Source organism: Leucoraja erinacea, chromosome 2, assembly GCF_028641065.1.
Source record: "Leucoraja erinacea ecotype New England chromosome 2, Leri_hhj_1, whole genome shotgun sequence".
NCBI classification, from domain to species: Eukaryota; Metazoa; Chordata; class Chondrichthyes; order Rajiformes; family Rajidae; genus Leucoraja; species Leucoraja erinaceus.
In genome coordinates, this window is record NC_073378.1 from 88,183,313 (window position 1) to 88,207,382 (window position 24,070).

The 24,070-nt window shown below is 39.4% G+C and overlaps 1 protein-coding gene across 4 annotated transcripts in view; it reads left to right on the forward strand.

The window, feature by feature from the left end:
* The window catches only part of LOC129712168 (sodium bicarbonate cotransporter 3-like), a 107,383-nt gene that overhangs the window by 24,015 nt on the left and 59,298 nt on the right, over positions 1-24,070 (forward strand). For all 4 annotated transcript variants that reach the window (XM_055660449.1, XM_055660417.1, XM_055660434.1 and 1 more), the window contains exons 2-5: positions 5,152-5,233; positions 7,732-7,881; positions 17,791-17,929; positions 21,810-21,970. In XM_055660449.1, the coding sequence (XP_055516424.1) occupies positions 5,152-5,233; positions 7,732-7,881; positions 17,791-17,929; positions 21,810-21,970 (532 nt within the window). The remainder of the gene's footprint in view (positions 1-5,151; positions 5,234-7,731; positions 7,882-17,790; positions 17,930-21,809; positions 21,971-24,070) is intronic.

Sequence of the window (24,070 nt, forward strand, 5' to 3'; positions counted from 1 at the left end):
TAAGTTAAGACTTGTAACAAGTAAGCCATTGTAACAATGTGTGGGATGGACTTTTTAAGTAACTTTGACTTTTTTAGGGCAGATTATTTTATCGTTTCCTAGAAATCGATTTTAAGGTACAAACATGGTTTAGACGATTCAAATGTAAACACCAAGTAAACTACATTAATTAGAGGATGGCGTATAATTGCTTAGTGTTGAAGGGCTTTTAGGGTAACAAGTTACTTGAATGAACTTTTAAAAGCATTGAAGGTAATCCTGCATGCTGCAAAGAACAAGGCTAAGGTGCAATATAAGAAGGATGGCAGAGAACACGTACTAATTCATCAGAAAGCCTTCTGAATCTTAGGCTGCAGAAACAATATCTTCCCGAAGAAAATCATGCATAATTGCATGCGCTTTATTGAAGAAAAATATAGTTTATTTTGATCCTACTTGTTTATATTTGACTTGATGCCTCCGATTTGGAGACCTTTATTTTGTTTACAGTGTAAACAGATCTTAAATCCAAGCATTGGGTTGAGTGATTTTTTTTAAAGTCAATTTTTTGGATAAGTAGAAGATAAAGTGACATTCTTTGACAGATGGCTGACACTGGATGCACTTGAATTTCCTGCACAAAGAGTGGGTGAGAATGGCATAAAACCATAAAATGTTGGAATTGCTCTTCAGGTTCACCAGTATCTATGGATAGAGTTAAACATTAACTGAGTTTCTATCCACAAATATTGATTGAAGAATGGTAAGCAGCTATAACTTTTGCGGCTGGTCAACTACAATTACTATTAAAGCCAGCATGATGAATAATGGCCTGATATTGTTAGTGCAAGTCAACTCCCCTCGTGGCTCAACCGATTTTGTTGTGGAAATCCTTGGCATTTTGTTTTCTCTGTCCAGTTCTCCCATGGTTGGTTTCCCAACTTCAATCCCATCATCCAACCACCCATTAGATAGAGAGAGTTTCTCATTTTTCCCTGTCATCAGGGCATTTTGGTATTATATCTGTTGTAGAACACTTTGTAGGTGGAATGATTAGTAAATTTGTGGATTGCATGAAAATTGGTGGTGTTGGTATTAGAGAACAAGACTATGTAAGGCAACAGCAGGATGCAGATCAGATGGAAAGTTGGGTGGATCATTGGAAGATTGGAATCTAGATAATGCATTTTGGAAAATCGAGTAGGGGTGGACATGTACAATAAATGCTAGGGCATTAAGGAATGTTGAGGAATAGATGCACTTTGCGGTTCAAGTCCACAGCTCATTGAATGTGGCAATGAAGTTAGATAAGGTGGTGAAGAAAATGCATGACATGCTTGGCTTCAAAGGTTAGGACATAGGATAAAAAAGATGGGATGTTATGTTGCAACTTTACAAAACACTGGCTAGATCATTCTTGGAGTATTGTGTGTCATTCTGAATGTCACGGTATAGGAAGTATGTGGTTATATAAGAAAGGGTTCAGAGGATGTTCTTCTGGATATTTCCTGGATTGGAGGATTTTAATTAAAGGGAGATGTTGTTGAGGCTGAGTTTGTGTTTACTGGAGCATTTGAGACTGAGGGGCGACCTGATAGAAATATAAAAAGGGGGACGAGGCATAGATAAGTTAGGTTAAACATTTTCACTCAGATCGGTTATCGAAAAGAGGATGCCTTGCTGCATTTTACTATCTTGACACACCATAGGATGTTGGGTTACTTTTGAGGACTCCTGGAGCCATGGCTTGCAGACACCAAGCTGCAATGTTGTACCTTCTGCAATGTTGTACCTTCTGCCATGTTTGACAGAGGGATAAGAAAAAACACGAGAATTATGATGAAGTAGACTGGGATTTTGGTGAGTACAACTTGAACCGGCCCATCTTTGTGACGTGTCACAATTTATGCCTAAATCCCAAGGCATTTTTTGTCTGTTGGGTGAAATAATTTGGTGCCTAAATTGTGTTGACTATCAGTCCTCTTTAATTCTTATGTTCTCGTGTTGCAGTTTTGTACAGATGAGCACCTTGGGACCTACATTTAAGTTGACACATAAATTCACGTGCCATGGATATAAATAGGAGTTATTTGATACTGGGAATGCTTAACGTTTGTCAAATTATGTGCCAATGAGTACTGGAACCAATGAGTGTATCATGATTAAAAGTAGAAACCATGTGGGAAATTATCTTTTAGGTTAGATTTTATTGGCTATAGTATTCAGTCAACGTTTTAGATGTGATCCAGCTACCTTTTGTTCTGAACGATATATGTTCTTGGTACAACTATAACAATTCATACGCCAATGTTATTTTCTTTTCTCGCCCACTTATATGCCTGACCCTGTTCTCCAACCTCACCCCCATACACTGAAAAAAATATTGGAACTGTGGTATGTTGCTCAAGGAACACACATTTAACAATTTGGGCAGTTTGTTGTCAGGAAAACATGATTGAAACCCTTAACAGTTGAGCTCAATCCCACTTTCTTTATCTGGCGTATATCAGCATGGGATCGAAATTGATATTGCCTGTTTTGTTTTGCCCAGAGTAGCAAAATGATGTCTGAAGTAAATTATTTTAACACTGATAAAGGTTGAATTTGGAAGTTCTGCAGTTTGCAATCAGATGGTGTTATTTTCTTAAGCATCAAAACCAAACGTTAAACGTTGTTTAAACTTATTATTGTTTGAATTTCTAATGTTTAAAAATTAAGAGTGGATTTATTCTATATTTAATGCAACAAGTAATTGAGAAGCTCAGTTTCCACAGTGGGTGATTTACCTTATGACAGAAACACATTACTTAAATTCTACTTATTAAGATATTACCCAATTAATATAACTTTGTTGAGAAACATGCATACAATAGATTTTTATTTCAAATGATTTCAAATTGTATTTGGAAGTACACCCCTATCATTTGGAAGTACAGCCATGACACACTGGTTAACCTGAGGAGCACCTTCAAAAACAGACTGGTTCCACCAAGATGCAACACGGAACGCCACAGGAGATCCTTTTTCCCCGTGTCTATCAAACTGTACAACTCTTCCTCCTTCTGTTGTGGGGTAGACTGACTCCTCTTCCCCCTCTCCCCCCCCCACCCCCCCTTCTCAATCTTTGCACATCCCAAATCGTGGTCTTTCCACTTGTCACTTTAATTTCATGTTTCATGTATCTTGTTGTGTTTTATGACTGTTGGCAGACCAATTTCCCTCCTGGGATAAATAAAGTTCTATCGTATCATACGTGTCTCGACCCGAAACATCGCTCATTCCTTCTTTTCAGAGATGCTGTTTGTCCCGCTGAGTTACTCCAGCTTTTTGTATCTTTGGTTTAAACCAGCATCTGCAAATTTGAAATACCAAATTACATTTTCTCTTACAGAATTTATATGGGGAAAACGTAAATAAAAAACAAACACATTCTCCCCCCCCCCCAAGTTTCTTTGCTTGTGGCATGCACAGATAATGTGGTCTCGTGTTACAGAAAATTGTGATCTAGGAATGTGGGTTTCATCTGTAATGTAATAATCAAGAATGCATCTACAACCTGATTTATAAAATGTGTTTAATCCTAAATCAATCATCGTAGGTTAATATGTAGTTTTTGCTACAGCAAAAAAAAACTTTTGTGTATCAATGGCAGACTATCATGACTGTCTCCCCAAGAGACTGTTAACTTCTCTAACAATATCTGTTGTGAGTTTATTTAGACATTGTTGATTAATACTCTAAGCATGAGTTTTCTATTATTATACTTTGTCATCAGGCGTACCAATTTTCATTATGACTTGATTTTTGAATAAATGTTGAAAATATTTAATTCTCGGAAGCCTACAAAACACACATTTTAAACAATGTGTAAGTGGGTATACCATCACAATTAGAACACAGTTGAAAATCTCGTTTGAATATATCTTAAATGACAGTGAAATCCTTAAAATTGTGAGTGAAATTCTTGAATTTATCTTTATCAACTTTATAACTTTATTCAACTTTAATGTCATTGCACAGATACAAGTATGGGTACAACAAAATGCAGTTTAGCGTCAGTCTGTAGCAGTAGTGCAATATAGAAATAAAAATACAGAATAATCAAACAATGTGGACGGAGAGACTGGAGAAATCTATCGGCGGGACTCCGAGTTCAGCAATGTGATGGTATTATTGTAGAAGCTGTTCCTCATCCTACTAGTACGAGACCCGAGGCTCCTGTACCGCCTCCCTGATGGGAGGAGGGCAAACAGTCCATGGTTGGGGTGGGAGGGGTCTTTAATGATCTTCCCGGCCTGTCTCAGACACCGTTTTCGGTGGAGGGCATCCATGGCAGGGAGCAGGGCACCGATGATGTACTGCGCGGTTTTCACCACCCATTGTAGTGCCTTCCTGTCTGCTATGGTGCAACTGCTGTACCATACCGTGAAGCAGATGGTCAGGATGCTTTCGATGATACAACGGTAAAAGTTGGTCAGGATCTGGGGGGACAGGTGAGCTTTCTTGAGCCTCCTCAGGAAGTAAAGGCGCTGCTGCGCCTTTTTGATCAGCTTGGAGGTGTTGAGGGACCAGGACAGATCCTCCGAGATGTGTACCCCGAGGAATTTGTAGTTGGAGACGCGCTCCACCTCAGTCCCGTTTATATGGATGGGGGTATGTCTGCCCCCTCTGATCTTCCTGAAGTCGACAATAATTTCCTTCATCTTCTTGGAGTTGAGGACGAGGTTATTGTTGGCACACCAGGCTGTCAGGTGCTGGACCTCATCCCTGTAGGCTGACTCGTCGTTGTCACTGATCAGTCCTACCACCGTGGTGTTGTCGGCAAATTTAATGATGGCGTTGGATCCATTCTTAGGGATGCAGTCATGGGTGAAGAGGGAGTAGAGGAGAGGGCTGAGCACACAGCTTTGTGGCACGCCGGTGTTTAGTGTTATAGTGGAGGAGGTGAGGTTGTTGACCCTCAACAACAAGAAATAGCTCAAATGGAACAATTCACTGCAGTTCAGAGATTATACCGATTACAGTTTTTGCATCTCTGCAGTTAGGAGCATGTTGTTCCTTGATCTTGCACTTAGTACAATATTGTCGTATATTAAGTTATTACGTTTTTTAAAAAAAGTAAGACATTTGTTGTAAATAATGAACTTGAAATGTGCTGTAACTTTATTTCAGCGACACGATGATGAAGCTATCGTGGATTTGGGTAAAACAAGTACAATTGTCAATACAAACTTCGAGAAGGAAGAGCTAGAGAGTAAGATTGCATAAAATTATGTATTTTTGACGGTTTATGTTTTTGTTATGATTGCATTTACCAGATGATGAAACGGTAAAATACAAATTGTCTTCCAATGCTTAGACATGTTGACCATAGAATATAGAAAAGCACAAGCACAGGCTCTTCTACCCCAATGTGCGCTAAAATTGACGCCAAATTAAACGAATCTCCTCCCCCTGCATATGATCCACATCCGTACATTCCCTAATCATGTGTCAATCTAAAAGCCTCTTAAATACAACTTTTGTATCTGTTTCCACTATCACCTTGGCAATGTGTTTCAGAGTCTCGACCTGAAACGTCACCCATTCCTTCTCTCCAGAGATGCTGCCTGTCCCACTGAGTTACTCCTGCTTTTTGTATCTATCTTTGGTTTAAACCCTCCGCTCCAGGATCTTTGGTTCCTAAAGCATCTGCAGTTCCTTCCGACACAATGTATTCCAGGCATCCACTACTCTGAGTTTAAAAAAAAACTTGACATACTGATCTGCTTTAAACCTTTCCCTCTCTCATCTTAAAGCAATGCCGTCTACCTTTTACATTTCCTCCCTGGGAAAATAAGGTTCTGACTATCTACCGTATCTGTTTAATAGTACTGTATTTCTTTGGGATGAACTTAAAGCTTACTCTTTTGGAGATTTAAAAAGAGAGCAAAAAACAATGCTGGAGAAATACAGCGTGCCACACAACATCTACGGAGGTAAAAGGAGAGGCATTTCAGGTTGGGACTTTTCCTCAGGCTGATGGAGTAGATTGAAGAAAGCTGGTAAAGAGAGATGAAAGAAAGAGATGAGGCAAGAACTTGCAGGTGGTGTTTTTTATCCCCTCTTTTCCTTCCCCTGACACCTCCCTCATTCTACCTGCGATCCCTACCTCTGGTTTTCTATTTTATTCCTCATCCTTCCTTATCTCATTGCACATCTGCACCCTCTTGTCTCTAAGTCACCTCTAATTTGTGTTACTATCTCCACATCTTCCAATCGCCCTTCTTCACCTGAATCCACCTATTACTTGTCAGTTCATGCCCCACCATTTCCCTTGCCTCTCTCTGCCAGTCTTCTCCACACTACTCCATCAGCCTGAAAGAGGGTCCTGACCTGAAACAACATTTGTCCTTTTACCACCATAGATAGTGTTCCTCCAGCACTTTGATCATTTGCTCAAGATTACAGCATCTACAGTCTCATGTGTCTCCTTTTGGAGATAAATTTGTGCCCAATACTATTTGGCTTATCTTTCTGTTCTTACAAAATCACTGAGTATTTTGAATCTGTGTTGCCTCTGCATTTATCAAAATCATTTGAAGACTTTTCTGCAATTATGAATTATTTTGGTCATAACTTGTATATGTTTCTTAACTTTCTGAGTTATATATATTGTTTTTGTTAATATTTTCTATTCTTGGGAGCCTCTGACAAATTACCAAATTACCTAGACCTATCAATATACAATCTTATCTTTTAAGACAAGGGGGAGATATAAAGTATGAAATAAAAAACAAATAGTGCATGCCAGGCTGTTAATACAAGTGACTGCCTTCAGAAAATCGAGAGAGTAATTAAAAAAGGAAAGATGAGGCAGACAGAGAATGACACCAGGCAGAAAATGGAACTAGAAAAGGATATAGAGGAGAAGTGGTCTGTTTAGAGACTAAAATAGAAAATTTATTCCAAGAGTCAAAGGCCACATGTGTACTGTACATTAGTCTTCACCAAAGACCCTGATGTTACTGGAGTCTTAGCAAAGCAAGACGCAGTTGAGATCTTGGATGTGCTGGAAATTGATGAAAGTGTGACACAAAAAAAGCTAGTTACACTTGAAGTGGATAGATCAACTGCCCCAGATGAAATGCTACTGAGAAAAGTTGAATCGACTGGCCATAAGCATTTGAACATTTGTAGATACAGTGCCCTCCATAATGTTTGGGACAAAGATCCATCATTTATTTATTTGCCTCTGTACTCCACAATTTGAGATTTTGAAACACAGCTGTAATTTCTACATTGTTAAACCAAAATGTATAAAAATGGCCTTTAATAAAATCCGACAATGTGCACTTTAACCACATTAATTTTTTTCTATTACAATTCTCAAATTGTGGAGTACAGAGGCAAATAAATAAATAATGGGTCTTTGTCCCAAACATTATGGATGGCATTGTACTGCTCTGGTGCCTAAACTATTGTAAATGTTACACTCTTCATCAAAAAAGGATCAGGGAATGAAATTGGTAATTGCAGGCGTCAATTTTCCCTGTGGTGGTGGGGAAAGTTGTGGAAACAATAATCAGGAACAGAATCCACACTGTATGGATTATTACTACTGCAAGATCTGGTAGTTCAATGGTAGTTTTATGTAGTGCAATAATTTCAGAAATATATTTTTTTCTTACTAATGAATTTCTGTTTTTGAAAATCAGTTTTGGCCTCTGTAGTTTACGTCCGTTTTGACTGGGCATGTGTTTGAAATTCCAGGTCACAGAGCTGTATACATTGGAGTCCATGTTCCCTTTGGTAAACAAAGCCGAAGGCGTCACAGGCATCGTGGACATAAACATCATCATAAGAAAAAGGGAAAAGAGAAAGATTCAGATAAAGATGATGGACGGGAATCTCCCTCATATGGTAAGGATGAAAAAAGAATGAATATTAAAATGCCGACAATTGTGATTCTAATACTTTTCAAGGATTCAAACGTTAAATATTTTATGAATTGCTAAGATGGGAGGACCAAGGTGATAACAAAATTAACAAGTTCCCTTTGCCGTTCTGTTCATTGTGCATTTGTAACCTTGTCCCTTCTATTAACCTCAGTCTACACGTTCCAACCATGTAAGTGTGCACTTGTTCCCCCTTCCAAATACCCTACTGACTCAAACACTGCCACAGAAGATAGTTGAGGCCAGTTCATTGTCTATATTTAAGAGGGAGTTAGATGTGGCCCTTGGGGCTAAAGGGATCAGGGGGTATGGAGAGAAGGCAGGTACAGGATACTGAGTTGGATGATAAGCCATGATCATATTGAATGGTGGTGCAGGCTCGAAGGGCCTACTCCTGCACCTATTTTCTATGTTTCTATATGGGCATTAACTTTATTTAGTCCAAACTAATAATTTTGCTTTGATACTCCTTTTTAAAAAATCTAATTTTCTTTGTCTTGACTTTCTGGAGGTGGATATCTGGTATCACTTGCGGCCATTAAGGAATCTCTTCCTAACAAAAGATCAGAATTAACCCTTTAGGTATTAAGGTATTCTTGTATTAAGAATTAAATACATATATAATTTGATTATATGAGGTATAAACTATAGACAAGGTAACTAGTTTGCAAATTCGCAGATATATTTATTAATGCAATTTCTCATGGGAAAGAAGAGTATGTAAAGTTTAAGGTTATAATTGTGATTTATTTTATTATATTAAATTGCTTCAGAATGTACGTAATCTTTTGTGCTCACTAAAATATCATATACATTAAAACTCTGCTTGTGTGTGTGATTACGCCTTTGAAACGCATCTCGAAAACCAGACGCCGAAACGGGGACATTTTTACATATTTTGGTAGAGATTTTTTTTATGATTTTAGAAATCCACTCCTCTGTAAATTTGGTTAATTATTTTCCCGAATGTTTTAATTAAAATTGTTGACCAATCTAACGTTTTTTTCACGTCTGACCGCTGTCCAGCTGCTGACGTTATAATAACGGTGAAATTTTTACATCTTCTGGTAGAAATTTACCTTATGATTTCAAAAATCCACTCCTCTGTAAATTTGGTTAATTATTTCACGAGTTATTTACTAAAATTCATCACCAAACTGACATTTAAAAAAAATATAACTGCTGCCCAGCTGCTGACCTCACAATGCCTTTACTCGTGGTCCACCTCGCTTGCGGCACCGCCTCCCCACTCTGGATTACAGCAGCTGCTGTCAACGCGCATGCGCACTGTTTTCCACGAGTTACATTACCACGCCTTTCCCCCCGTTCTTCAAAAGGGTCAGAAAGAACGAGCAATGTTTAGTCTGAAGAAACGCTTCGGCCCGAAACGTTGCCTATTTCCTTCGCTCCATAGATGCTGCTTCACCCGCTGAGTTTCTCTAGCATTTTTGTCTACCTCCGAAAGAACGAGCAAGTTCTGCAGATCCCGAGGTCACAGTGATGCCACAGCCCCCCCACTCCGCAACCTGCTTGTTGAGGGGACGGGACCCAATGGACCCCCCTTGGTCTAGTATGAATTAAATATCAGATTTTAAAACAAACGGAATTTTGTTTTTCTCTATGGGATCCACATTTGAACTTAACAATGACACTATTGCTTCTAAAAGGATATTTTTCTTTCGGGCAATAAATCCACTGGAGCTGATTCTGTAGCTTATTGCTAATTTTCGTCCTTTTTACCTGAGTATAAATACTCAACAACACAACAGTTACATATTAGTTGTGGTTTTGGCCCGCTTTTCTCGTTCCCAAGGTAGCAAAGTAAGAAGCGAGTCCCATTGGTTTAGTTTGAAGAGAACTACAAAAAGTTTAACAAACCACATCCTGATTGAAATATTTGTTTTCAAAATTAAACAACTCTAGTCGTTGGAAGTCTAAACTAAAGAATCAGCGGAACATATACCGCGTGTTACGCAGTGCCTGTGAGGAGATGAATAGAATTAATATTTCAGGTTTTCCACCTCTCTGCCACAGGGACTTTATGGTCAATTATAGTTCCCACAGCTGTTTAATTTGAAATGAAGATCTTGTAGGGCCATTATTATAATACAATTCGACAATAAATGTTCTGATGACTATGATGAAGAGCATTTGAGACAAAGTTATATTGTGTTGCAATTCAATTTCTGACATTGATATTAATTTTAAAGGAGGTTTTAGTAGTTACTAAACCAAGTGGGACCCATTGGGTCCCATCCCCTCAAGGCCCCACACACACTAACCAATCCCCCCACCAGACACACATAACCCACCCCCCCCCCCCACACACACTAACCGCCCCCATTGATATTATATTAATATTATTAATTCACTTCTTTTCCCCCGCCCTATCCACTCACACATAGCCCCCCAATTCGCAGGCACAGAGAGGGACACGGAGGCACAGAGAGGGACACGGAGGAACAGAGAGGGACACGGAGGGAGAGGGACACGGAGGGGGGGGGCGAGAGGGTGCATGAGAGGGCAGAGAGGGAGCAGGGGGGGGGGGCAGCAGAGAGGTAGGGGGTAGAGTTTGGGTGGAGGGGGGCGCGTCGTCACGGGGGAGAGCTGGTTCCTGAACGCAATACTCCCTCGCTCCCAGATGCAAAATGCACCCTTCCCCTACCCGTTGCCCCCACAGGAGGCATGGGGGCAGAGAGGAAGCGGGAGGGGGGCAGAGAAGGGGGGGGGCAGAGAGAGAGAGGGGGGTAGTGTTTGAGGGGTGGGGGGGTGGCGCGTCGTCAGTGGGGCGGGCTGGTTCCCGAACCTCGCTCCTGGGTCCAGGCTGCAGGCAGGGCCCGAGTACGAGGGGAGTGGTCGGGGGAGGGGGGGTGACGTCACTCGCAGCGCGAGCAAGAAGACATCGGGGGTTTTTTTCCAAAGGTTTTTCGGCAGCGACGGTCCGGACCCGAAAGCTCTAGTACAGGGCTTGTTCTTCTCTCGCAGCATGTGCCGCAGTCTTCAGTTATGATCTTTGGTCTTCAATCGACAGGGTGACTTTTGTATAACGGGGGAGAGGTGGGAGGTGATGACTTCAGTCGCAGCGTGAGCAGACGGCAGGCAGGCAGATCCATTGTCACGTCATCAGCGAAAATACAAGCGTCTTGGTTTCAAAGTTGTATTGGATTTGTGAACATTTTTATTAATAACTCAAGAAATAAAGCACAACATTTTCAGATAAGTGGATTTCGGACTCCAGGGGGTCAATCTCTACCGGAATATGTAAAAAAAATTCCCGTTCGTGCATCGTTTTTTTTCGAGAAGATGCGCACACACACACACACACACACACACACACACACACACACACACACACACACACACACACACACACACACACACACACACACACACACACACACACACACACACACCACCCCCCCCCCCCCCCCCCCCAGATCAGAGTTGTATAGTTATAGGATATAGAATATCAGAACAAAAGCTAAGTATGTTCAAAGCTAAGAACATTGTTTTCATTGTAAGAATAGCACCAGTGATAAAATTATACACCTTTCATGTAATTAATTGAATCTCCTTTTCCTTTGGTTGAATCTTTCTCCTTTTCCTTTGGTAATGAAAACATTTAGGTGGGATGTTTTTATTTGATCCGACATGGGGTAAAGTAAAAAATAGACCTGAATTAACTGCTTGGCATGGCCTGGCCTTCCATAGCCTGCTTGGTCTGAATTATCTCTGCTATACATAAAAATTGAAAAATAGTCAAAAACTAATGAAAAATTATCAGTAATTTGTTAAACTATTAGATTTTGAAAATTTACACTTAAAATAATTAAATCCATTTTATAGGAATTGTATATCCAACAAAATTTTGCTTTCAAAAGAATGTGAAATGTCTTATTTGGCCTTTTAGTTTAGAGGACCTTTCAAAGGCTAGTTAGCTGTTACTGAGATTTAAAGCCATGGTGTGCCTTGAGCAGTTGAAAAGGGTCAGAGACTGAGGGTAGCAGTCGGAGTGTAGAATTACAATGGCAGGCAACCAGAAGCTTCGGGGCCAGGCTTGTGGACTGAATTGAGGTTTACTACAGAATTCTCCTCGGTGTACAGGAAAATATGTTAAGAATTCTGCTGATAGATTCACAAACTTTCCAAAATTTAAGGTCTAATTCTACTATTCACGTTTACAATTACTTTGAACCCACACTTTGCTACTTGTCTTCTACCCACTTTAGACACTGCCCTTTTTTATTTAACCTCTTGTTTGTATCACGTTATGCGCCTTTAATTTCTTTGCACCTTCCTTTCTTGGCATCTTGGCATCGTTCACATTTCCAAATTTCGGGTAAAGATCATTGGCCTGAAATGTTAAATCTACTTCACTCTCTACAGATGTCACCTGACCCGCTGGTTGTTTCTGTCATAATGTGTAATTTATCTGTTTTCGAGCTGCTACTTACACTCTGTGTTCTGATATAATGTTGGTGAGTTGTAACCTGTTAGGTTCCGAGCTTCACAAATGTATCATTGTCTTTAAATTTTAATTTAACAGGCCTGATTCCATTATGATGAATGCACTAAATTAATTTGTGTTCAATATGTCATAAAATCATAAGTGATTATGATAAGCAGAATGAGGCCATTCCACCCATCAAGTCTACTGCGCCATTCAATCATGGCGGATCTATCTTTCCCTCCAAACCCCATTCTCCTGCCTTCTCCCCATATGACCCTATCATAGGAATCAATTTTTCCAAAATCTTGCATATACAATAGACTAGGTGCAGGAGTAGGCCATTTGGCTCTTCGAGCCAGCACCAACATTTAATGTGATCATAGCTGATCATCCCCAATCAGTACCCCGTTCCTGCCTTCTCCCCATATCCCCTGACTTTGCTATTTTTAAGAGCCCTATCTAGCTCTCTCTTGAAAGCATCCAGAGAACCTGCCTCCACCGCCCTCTGAGGCAGAAAATTCCACAGAATCTCCACTGTGAGAAAAAGTGTTTCCTCGTCTCCGTTCTAGGTGGCTTACTCCTTATTCTTAAACTGTGGCCCCTGGTTCTGGTCTCCCCCAACATCGGGAACCTGTTTCCTGCCTCTAGCATGTCCAAGCCCTTAACAATCTTATATGTTTGAATGAGATGAATGTCTCATCCTTCTAAACTCCAGAGTGTACAAGCCCAGCTGCTCCATTCTCTCAGCATATGACAGACCCGCCATCCCGGGAATTAACTTTGTAAACCTACGCTGCACTTCCTCAATAGCAAGAATGTCCTTCCTCAAGTTAGGGGACCAATACTCCAGGTGTGGTCTCAAAAAAATTATTTCTCAAAAAAAAATGTTGCATATAAAATACTTGAGACTGATTCTGAAGTACTTGAGTCAAAGGTAAATTAAACTTTAATACTATTTTAAACCCACTTTTACAAAGCCATTACCATGAAATGTATTTGCTGATTAGTTAAATATGTGGATCTGCCAGATAACACCATCTTATTCATCAGTGACCATTTACTTTCAAATGCCTTTCATTGTAGACGTGCATGGCTGTATCGACTTCTGCCATTGTCTTATTGCAGTAAATTAATCATGCACATTAGATTAAATTGCTTTCTCTTCATTGCAGTAGAACATAATAAACAATGATTTGAACCAAATTACAAATTTTGTGACTTTATTTTTGTGAATAATGCTTGTGGATATTTTTCCTCATCTCAATTTTTTTTTTTTTTTTTTAAATTCCTCACCCTGTACACGCTTCTCGGTCATCCACAATAAATTTCTGCAGATCTAAAATTGGCTGCCCATTTCCTAATTTGTTCCATTTGCTCATTATCCCTGTGTCAATCCACTGTTCATTTACATCTAATTTCTAACATTGCCTCGAAGGTAGACAAAAATGCTGGAGAAACTCAGTGGGTGAGGCAGCATCTTGCCTCGGCATTGCGTAAACGTAAGAATCCCCTCTCCTCTCGGCCACCACGCCACTTGCGATATGCCTGTATGACATAGCTTAAATTTACCTGTCATATCACTTTTCGGTCAATTCTTTGGTAATTTGTTACCTATGAGTGCTATCTATATTCTATTACTAGAGTAGTTTTTATTAAAAGTTATTATTTTTCTGACTATCCCCTACTTAATAAATGCTGCTTTTATCATTCTCCAATGGCCAATTTAAATAGATTTGATTGCCACTGATGAGTTCTCTTTCAAACTTGCCTGCCTGACTGCATAATTTTCAGCCAAAAGAGAAATCCAAAGATTCAGATTCAGATTCAGATTCAATTTTAATTGTCATTGTCAGTGTACAGTACAGAGACAATGAAATGCATTTAGCATCTCCCTTGAAGAGCGACATAGCAAACGATTTGAATTTTGTGAATAAGTGTCCGGGGGATATTGGTGATTGGCATCTCACCGAGGTTTTTTGTTGAGTAGAGTGACATCCCGTACACGGAAAGAAGCTGTTCCTCGACCTGCTGGTTTCGGCAGACGGAGAAACCTGGCTGCGCATCCCGGATGGTTCCATTTAAACAGTCCCTGGTGGGTGAGAGCAGTTCCTTGGCGATGCTGAGCGCCCTCCGCAGGCAGCAGCGCTTGCTTTGGACAGACTCAATGGAGGGGAGCGTGGAACCGGTGATGCGTTGGGCAATTTTCACCACCCTCTGCAATGCCCTCCGGTCGGAGACAAAGCAGTTGCCACCATACTGTGATACAGTTGGTAAGGATGCTCTCGATGGTGCAGCGGTAAATTTCCCAGTCATCTGAGGAGACAGATGGACCTTCTTCAGTCTCCTCAGGAAGAAGTTACCTGATGAGTGCCTTCTTGATCAGATTACTAGAGTATTGTGGGTTAAAAGAGAGGTATTTTTCGGAGATGTTCCCCCCAGGAACCTGAAGCTAGAAACACGTTCCACCTCCGTCCCGTTAATGTGGATGGGGGTGTGCGTGCCGCCTCTGGTCTTCCTGAAGTCTAAAATGAGCTCCTTGGTCTTCTTGGAGTTAAGGGCCAGGTTGTTGTCAGCGCACCATGCTGCTAAGTGCTGGACCTCCTCCCTGTAGGCGCCCAATACAAGTAATTACAGAAACAAGTTAATACATTTCTTTTTCGGTTTTATGTATCATTGAAATAGCTTAATGGAAGGCTCTTATATCGGACTTATTTTCACAAAGCTTATTTCTTGACAAAGATGAACCACAACCCCTGTCTCTCCTCAATTTGTTAGTTCAGCAAATTCTGGCACACTTGGCCAGCATCTGTGGAAAGAGAAAGAGAGTTAATGTTTTAGTTGATGCTTGTTAACCTTTTGTTCTACCACTCAGTTGCATGAACTGCTGAGTGTTTACAGCATTCCGTTTTTGTTTTAGATTTCCAGTATCAGCAGTTTTGTTTTTGATTTTACATGTGGCTTGAATGGATCTTCTTGAACAAATGCAGCTTCACCTTGGTTGTCGAGTGTGCCTTTTAGATGCAAATAGTACCAGATTGTGAAGCCTAAACGAATGAACACTACATATTAAACTATTTTGCCAGGGTGAATAACACATGCCCCTGAACATAAATTAACCAACTGGTAAAGGGTTTAAACTTTTGAGCATATCTGTACATGCAAACTAATCACATTCCCTGCTCTTCCTTACAGATACCTAAAGGGAAAAAAATCATTACACTGTTGAAGTTGCAGAAAATCTAAGCAGCCTGTTGAGGGGCTATGTGGTTAACAACGTTGAGGCTGAGGGAATTATATTGTGCAGTTACTGGAACTAGAGTTCCAATGAATAGAGATTTAAAAATGATAACTTTAGAGACACAGAGTGGAAAGAAGCCCTTCAGCCGAGTCCACACCGACCAGCGATCACCATGTACCCTAACACTAACATCATCTGACGCACTAGGAATAATTTACAGAAGTTATTCACAACATTTATCAAAGCCAAGTAACCCACTAACCAGTTTGTCTGTGGAATGTGGGCAGAAAACGGGGCACCCGGAGACAACCCACAATGTCACTGAGAGAACGTACAAACTCCATAGAGACAGCACTTGTAGTCAGGATCGAATCTGGATCTCTGGTGCTGTGAGGCAGCAACTCTACCGTTGCGCCACTGTGCTGCCCTCTATCATTAATTTTAATATTTTATATCCGATCATTCAAAACAAAAACTGTTTCCCTTTGGACCATTCAAATGTATTAGTATTTTAGTAAATTCGGGATTTACGAAGGGGAAATCAAGCTTGACTGATCTTCTGGATTTTTTTGAGGATGTAACTAGGAAAATGGACAAGGGAGAGCCAGTGGATGTAGTGTACCTGGACTTTCTGAAAGCATTTGATAAGGTCCCACATAGGAGATTAGTGGGCAAAATTAGGGCACATGGTATTGGGGGTAGAGTGGTGACATGGATAGAAAATTGGTTGTCAGAGTGGAAACAAAGAGTAGGGATTAACGGGTCCCTTTCAGAATGGCAGGCAGTGACAAGTGGGGTGGGGGGGGGGGGGGGGGGGGCAGCTATGTACAATATACATCAATGATTTAGATGAAGGGATTCAAAGTAACATTAGCAAATTTGCAGATGACACAATGCTGGGTGACAGTGTGAACTGTGTGGAGGATGCTATGAGAATGCAGGGTGACTTGGACAGGTTGGGCGAGTGGGCAGATGCATAACAGATGCAGTTTAATGTGGATAAATGTGAGGTTATCCACTTTGGTAGCAAAAACAGGAAGGCAGATTAGTATCCAAATTGTGTCAAGTTGGGAAAAGTGGAAGTACAATGGGATCTGGGGGTCCTTGTTCATCAGTCAATGAAAGTAAGCATGCAGGTACAGCAGGCAGTGAAGAAAGCAAATTGCATGTTGGCCTTCAAAACAAGAGGAGTTGAGTATAAGAGCAAAGAGGTCCTTCTGCAGTTGTTTTGGGCCCTAGTGAGACCACACCTGGAGTATTGTGTGCAGTTTTGCTCCCCTAATTTGAGGAAGGACATTCTTGTTATTGAGGGGGGTACAGCGTAGGTTTACAAGGTTAATTCCCAGGATGGTGGGACTGTCATATGCTGAGAGAATGGAGCGGCTGGGCTTGTCTAATCTAGAGTTTAGAAGGATGAGAGGGAATCTTATTGAAACATATAAGATTATGAAGGGTTTGGATACGCTAGAGGCAGGAAACATATTCCCGATGTTGGGGGAGTCCAGAACCAAGGGCCACAGTTTAAGAATAAGGGGTAAGCCATTTAGAACGGAGACGAGGAAATACTTTTTCAGAGAGTTGTGAATGTGGAATTCTCTGCCTCAGAGGGCGGTAGAGGCCGGTTCTCAGGATACTTTCAAGAGAGAGCAAGATAGGACTTCAGGACAGCGGAGTCAGGGGATATGGGGAGAAGGCAGGAACTGGGTACTGATTGGGGATGATCAGCCATGATCACGTTGAATGGCAGTGTTCGCTCGAAGGGCCGAATGGCCTACTCCTGCACCTGTTGTCTATTGTCTATAGTATAATTATTCACTAGCCAAATTCAATTTGCACTTAATATTTAATTACAATAATTTTTTAATTATTTGACAGCCCTCATTTAGTATATTTTGAAAATATATATATTAGTTGTTAAAATATTATCTCTAATATTCCTCTAGAAAATAAGAAAGTTATTAACTTTTACCTGTGAGACAGTTTCTCAGATCTATGTAGTTAGGCACTCTTTTTTTTCAGTAGGTTTCTATCCTAGACTCTGTGAATCAAGTGCAGTTAACCAACTGTGCCGCCAAAAATGAGAAAGCCACAATTTATATTTAAAGGAATGCATTTCTACAACGAGCATCGAACAGGTGCAGTGCTTAAACCAGATTTAATTTAATTTTTCTTGAAAACAATTGCAGATACTCCGTCTCAACGTGTCCAGTTTATCCTGGGGATAGAAGATGATGATGAGGAGCACATGCCTCATGATCTTTTCACAGAGCTGGATGAACTTTGCTTTCGTGATGGAGAAGATTGTGAGTGGAAAGAAACTGCTCGGTAAGCACTGGCATTGCATAATTGTTATCATAACTCATTTTAATTCTTGGCTACCTTGGGAATAATCTGATCAGTAATGTATTAGTTGTTGCAATGTTATATTCTAGACAAAAGAAAGTACTTTTATCTGCCACCAAAAACCGGAGAAGGGACCCTCTTCAAGAATTATTCTGCTGTGGGCAACTAGCCTGATTTAAAAAAAAATACTGCATCTGCATTTGAGGAGTTCTATATTAAATCCATTTTTGTTTGTAATTTTTTAACTTCATTATTTAGGAATAAGGTCATTTTACTGTACAACAAATGATTTTGAAGCTCTAGAAAACCGATAAAATCATTTATTTCAATGCTTATTACCAACAAAACTGCACAATATTATGCCAGCAGTATAATTTATTTTAATTGAACTAAAATAACCACAATCAAATTCATGGAAACAGGTCATTCAACCCACTTTCTCCATCCCATTTTCTTGTATTTCGCCCAGAGTTCTCAAAGTTGATCAGATTTTTGTTTGGCGTGTATTGTGCCTCTCTGCAACTAAAGTCAAAACTAACAATGGGCATGTCTTTAATTAAAAACCCGAGAAAACCCAGAAAACCGGTCCTGATGATCCATTATATATAAGCCACCCAATAATTTTTTTTTAGAGATTACGGTTCCAAATTAGGACAGTTTTCTGATTCATAATTATAACATTACTGCTTTTGTTTTATCCCGCAATTACAGTGGAAAATAAAAAGAGGTTTCAGTTTTATAAAAGTGAAGAGGAAAAGTCATAGGTTCTTAATTACTTGTAAAAAAAAAAGATTTCCTTTTGTTAGACCTCTGGCTTGCATGTTACCTAGAACTAGTTTAGATGAATCTACAAGTTAAGATCAGGTTTTGCACAAAAATGGCCTCAAGCACAGCTACAAATTGCCATATATGTGACAGCCATTAAGCTGAATATGCATCAACTCCTTTTCTGCTCTGCCTATTTGATTTGGCCAAGAACACTATCCTACTTCTTGTTATCAATTGAATTGGCTCCTTTGACTATATCCAATTTATAACCAGACTCTGTCTTACATTAGTGTTTTGTTCTATTATAGTACTATTAGCTTTCAAACACCCTCAAGCGGATAAAACTGTACAGTGTTTCATGTGTGGGCTGACCGATGTCCAATAAAGTACAGCCAGGAAATGGTGCCGCTTTGTGTCCTTCAACTGGCCACGTCATAAGATTTCCTTTGAAAGTTAACTTCAATGCAGTGCCCATGAAATGACAATATAATGTGTTCACCCTTGATCAGGAGTCAAAATTAAATATTTATATCGCATGCGGCTCTTCGAACAGCTTAAGGAAAAACTTCTTCAACTCCGAGGTAGCTCAGTATTTAGCTGTTACTTAGCTGCAGGCGTTCTTCCACCAGGTCAGGCAGCTCTGCCTCTTCCAAGGCCTTTTGAGTATAGTTTTCATATTTTATGACATGCGGCAGGTTACGTGATAAATTGCTTTACTACTTTTTAATGCAGGTATAATAATGTGTATCTACTTAATGCCTATCTGAAGGCTTCCATAAAGATCACAATCTTTAATTGCAAAGTTCTGACATCAGCCATGTTAAATTTTCCTGCATAACACTGCATTGTGTCAGTTTCAGCATGCCCTAATCTATTGATCTGTTGCTGCCGCTTACCCTAGCAGCTGTGACCTCATCAGCCAGCCTTGAAGGAGACACGGGTGGGTTATGGGCAGCACTCTTCAAACTTCTGGAAGTGCAGCTGCTCAAGGGAAAATGTTGGGAGAGACTTAACAGCAAAAAATATACTTTGTGTGGAAGATTGCATGGCGAACCTCCAGGGTAATGGCCAAGCATTCTTGACATGAGTTTGCACAGGAGGTGCCTAGGCCAATTATTGATGTCATAGACCAATGGCAGGAGACTGGAATTATCCTGCTGGTAGGAAGCTGAGAACAACCATGATCTTAATCTTTGAGGGCATGGATGTCTAGGCATATATTTGAGGTCACAGGAAGTCACAAATCTCAATGATAGAAAATGCAAATTGAGTATTGGCATTTTTTATTTAATTAGAAACAAAATTAGTTGAACCTGGTTGTTTTGAGTAGCATTTTGAAAATCCATGATGAAATAAATGTTACATTTTATTTATTACTGTCAAAGTTTATTCCAGAAAATTGTTTCTGTTATGTGAATGAATGAATGAATGAATGAATGCTTGAATGAATGGATGATGAATGAAGTCACATGTGACAAGTCACAGTGATATTCTTTGTTTTGCATGCTCAAGGTATGCCAAGAGTTGCCACGTAAAGGGCGCCGACAAGTATCCCATGCCAGGTCCTCCCTTGTTCTCTCTTCTTTCCCCCCCGCCTGACGGCAGTTCCTCCACGCCGGGTACTCCATACATGTGCCACTGCTACTAATAGTCCTGGAATTTGGTGTAATATTGTTCTGCTCCAAGTCAAGCCTGTTTTTAAACCGTATCACCTTTCCTGAGTTGTGAGAGCAAAATAAAGCAGATGTGGGAACACTAAACAGGAGCTGAAAATGCTGAAAGGAATCGATAGGTTTGATACCATCTTTGGTGTTAGAAGCAGAGCTATCATTTTCAGCTGAGAATACTTATGAAAGATTACTGAATGGGGTGGAGCAATGACTTATGATCTGCTTTGCAATTTCAACATTTTCACTTTTGAATTTCTAAACCTAGTCCCCACCATATTGACATTTTAATTACAATCATTAAATCTTTCAATTATTTATCCAAAATTATTTGATATTTTTAGTGGCAATGAAAGATTGTGATTTGAGCTATTTTCAAAGAAGCATCTAATATAACATAAAGCTATTCATTCATATGTGGTGATCTAATTGATCACCTGTCTCAGCATGATCTAAACTATGGCCTCCTGCATGCGTCACTGATGACAGAATATCTATCTGCAGTTATGTTTAATGGCATCAAGTGAACAAAGTGCACCTATGTGTCGCCTAGCCCATCAAGTGTCCAACTGTAGACTTTAAAAAAATAATCATACATTTGGTACTAATAACAGTATGTATTTAGTTTAGCTTAGAGATCGGAAACAGGCCATTCGGCCCAACAAGTCCGCACCGACCAACGATCCTCGCACATTAACATTATCCTACACACACTAGGGACAATTTACACTTATACGAAGCCAATTAACCTACAAACCTGTACGTCTTTGGAGTGTGGGAGGAAACTGAAGATCTCGGAGAAAACCCACGCCGTTGCAGGGAGAATATACAAACTCTGTACAGACAGCACCCGTAGTCGTGATTGAACCCGGGAATCTGGCGCTGCAAGCACTGTAACTCTCCTGCTGCGTCACTGTGCCATCCATAGGGTATGCCCTTAATGCATTAAAGTAGAACAATTGAGGCATTGATACACAAAAACAGCGAGAAAAATCAATAGATGGCTAGTAGGTCAAGGTGTGTCAAAACTATTACGTCTTTTCTTTTTTTAATTACTTTATCACTAAAGTTCATTCTGTACACAACCTATATATATAATTTATTTCTAATTGCTATTTGAAACAATGTCCTATGTATATTAATTCCCATGCCTGACACTCTTGTCCTGCCACACAATCTCATTCACTGAACATCTACTTGATGTTGTGTTCAATTTAATATAATCATTCCAATATATGTTCTCCTTTAAGATGTAATGCATTAAGATTTTAACCATAAACTTGATTTAATTGTCATTTGTTCTTAAAATAACATTTTGCCATTTGTTCTTAGAAGTAAATACACCTATTTTTTGAGTGTATCTTTAACATGCCATAGCAGCCTCAAATATAATTCAGTACTAAACATTGATCTGCTTCTCATCTCAGATGGCTGAAATTTGAGGAGGATGTGGAAGATGGAGGGGAGCGATGGAGTAAACCATATGTAGCTACCCTCTCTTTACATAGTCTGTTTGAGTTGAGAAGCTGCATATTAAATGGAACAGTCATGCTGGATATGAGAGCTAGCACCACAGAGGAAATAGCAGGTTTGTACATAATCTTTACCTTTTGTGTGTAGTTGACACAATTCTTTAGTAAACTTTAATTGAAATTAAAATTAACTTTTTTATAACCACGAACATTGAGAATGGTAGTTATGCAGTGTTTTGTGAAAATGTATATCTGAAATGTATCATTACTGTTTCGTAATGTTGGTCTCAATAAAGCCATTCTTGTAGGAATGTTACAAAATTTTGAGATTTAAAAATCAAGCCTGTAATTTATCCCATCAGATAAAGCAAAAAAAATCTTTAATTTGATACCTAATTCATTTTCATCTCTTCAGTATTAAAATATTATGGTCATTTTCATACTCGGAAATTAGCATATTGTTCCCTATTGCTTTTCCATTAACTTAACACAAGAGCTGTGATCGAGGACTATCAATTGACATAAAAGCCCATAACTTTCTTAAAAAATAAGAGAACTGAATGGAAATTTCAGTTATTATAGTTTGAAGCATTCTGAAATAAATATGATACATCTTGGATTACCTGAAATTAAAGTATATAATTAGTGAGTTACCTAATTGTAGATAATTACAAAATTGACCATCATAACGGAAATAGTAACAAACACCCAGACTCTTGAAAATTAAAAAATGTGATATTCTCAAGATCAGAACTTTAATATTATCGTAACGTAAAATAACTTAAAGACCATTGATTCATCTAAATTACTAGATATAAACATCCATCCCATTCTTAAAAATAATTATTTAAATAGCCAAAATATCCAAATAACAAACTGATCCCATTCAGACAATAATTCACAATATAACATGATTTTTTAAATCTCACTTTGTCATGAATTTTTATGCCAAATGGAAGGAATTTAATGTTAAATTCCCATAAATTAATCCAGAAACATCCACTCAAGATAATCAAAATCATTATTTTTTACACAATACATCTGACTAAAACTGTACTGTGGATATTTAGTATGAAAATATTGATCATGGATAGACAATATCACACAATATAGATGATTTAGATGTTCTTATGACATGATTGTTCAAAAACAAAATAATGAATTTGATTATCTTGAGTGGATGTTTCTGGAATGTGATTGATTGGAATGTTGCCGCTGCCATGATTTAAGCCCCATCAACAGGCGAGTCACGGCCGATTTGAATCGGGGCCTAAATAACGTTTTTACATCAGCAGATTAAAATGAAGCCACACCAAAAAGCAAGATAATATGTTAAATAAATTACATACCTTTTGTTTTGTCTTGCACTTGCGATCCGTGATGTTGAAGGCGTGTTTAGTCGTGTTTAAGTTCAATCCAGCAACGCAATCGACCAGCAACATTAAACGAGGGCGGTATCGCAGAACGGATTTTCTTCATCAGCTAGCAGTCTGAGCAAATTCCTCTCCGACAACCAATACAAACCTGCCCCCCCCCCCCCCCCCCCCCCCCCCCCCCCCCCCCCCCAAAGTCTCCGGAATCGCATGCACAAGCAGCAGGCAGATCTGCAGTGCCACTGATGGTAGGGTTTGTAACAACTCTAATTCTTGTACAGGTTGGGCAATGTTATTACTAAATATAAATGAAATGGGTTGCGGCAGTTAATTCTGCAATTAAGAATTTTCAGATTACATGTTTATAGCTAATTTAAGCTGCCATGTAAGAATTGCATTATATGAAACATTTACATTTAATTCTCATGAATGTCCATTTTGTATTTATTCCTTGATGTAATACATTTGTTCTGAAGAGTATTTATAAATTGTGTACAATTCATTGAAGAGATCAACTGAACTACAGTGGAACAGTAATCTGCAGTTACATATCCTTAACTGTGGAAAGTATTTACTTGCCTTGTGTCTTAAAAATAAAGAGGGAAAAGTGGTTTTGATGTAAATAAAAACTGAAAAGGGCCTATATACTGAAGGTCTTCTTGACTACCTTATCTACCTGTGATTGCACATTCAAGGAATTATGTACCTGCATGCCAAGTAGATCCCACTGCTCTACAACACTCCTTAGGGCCCTGACCTGTGCTGACCATGTATGATTCATTCAAGACAAATAGGTTTATGAGACAGTATTTATTTTGGTAAAAATTATGCAAATCTCCTCTA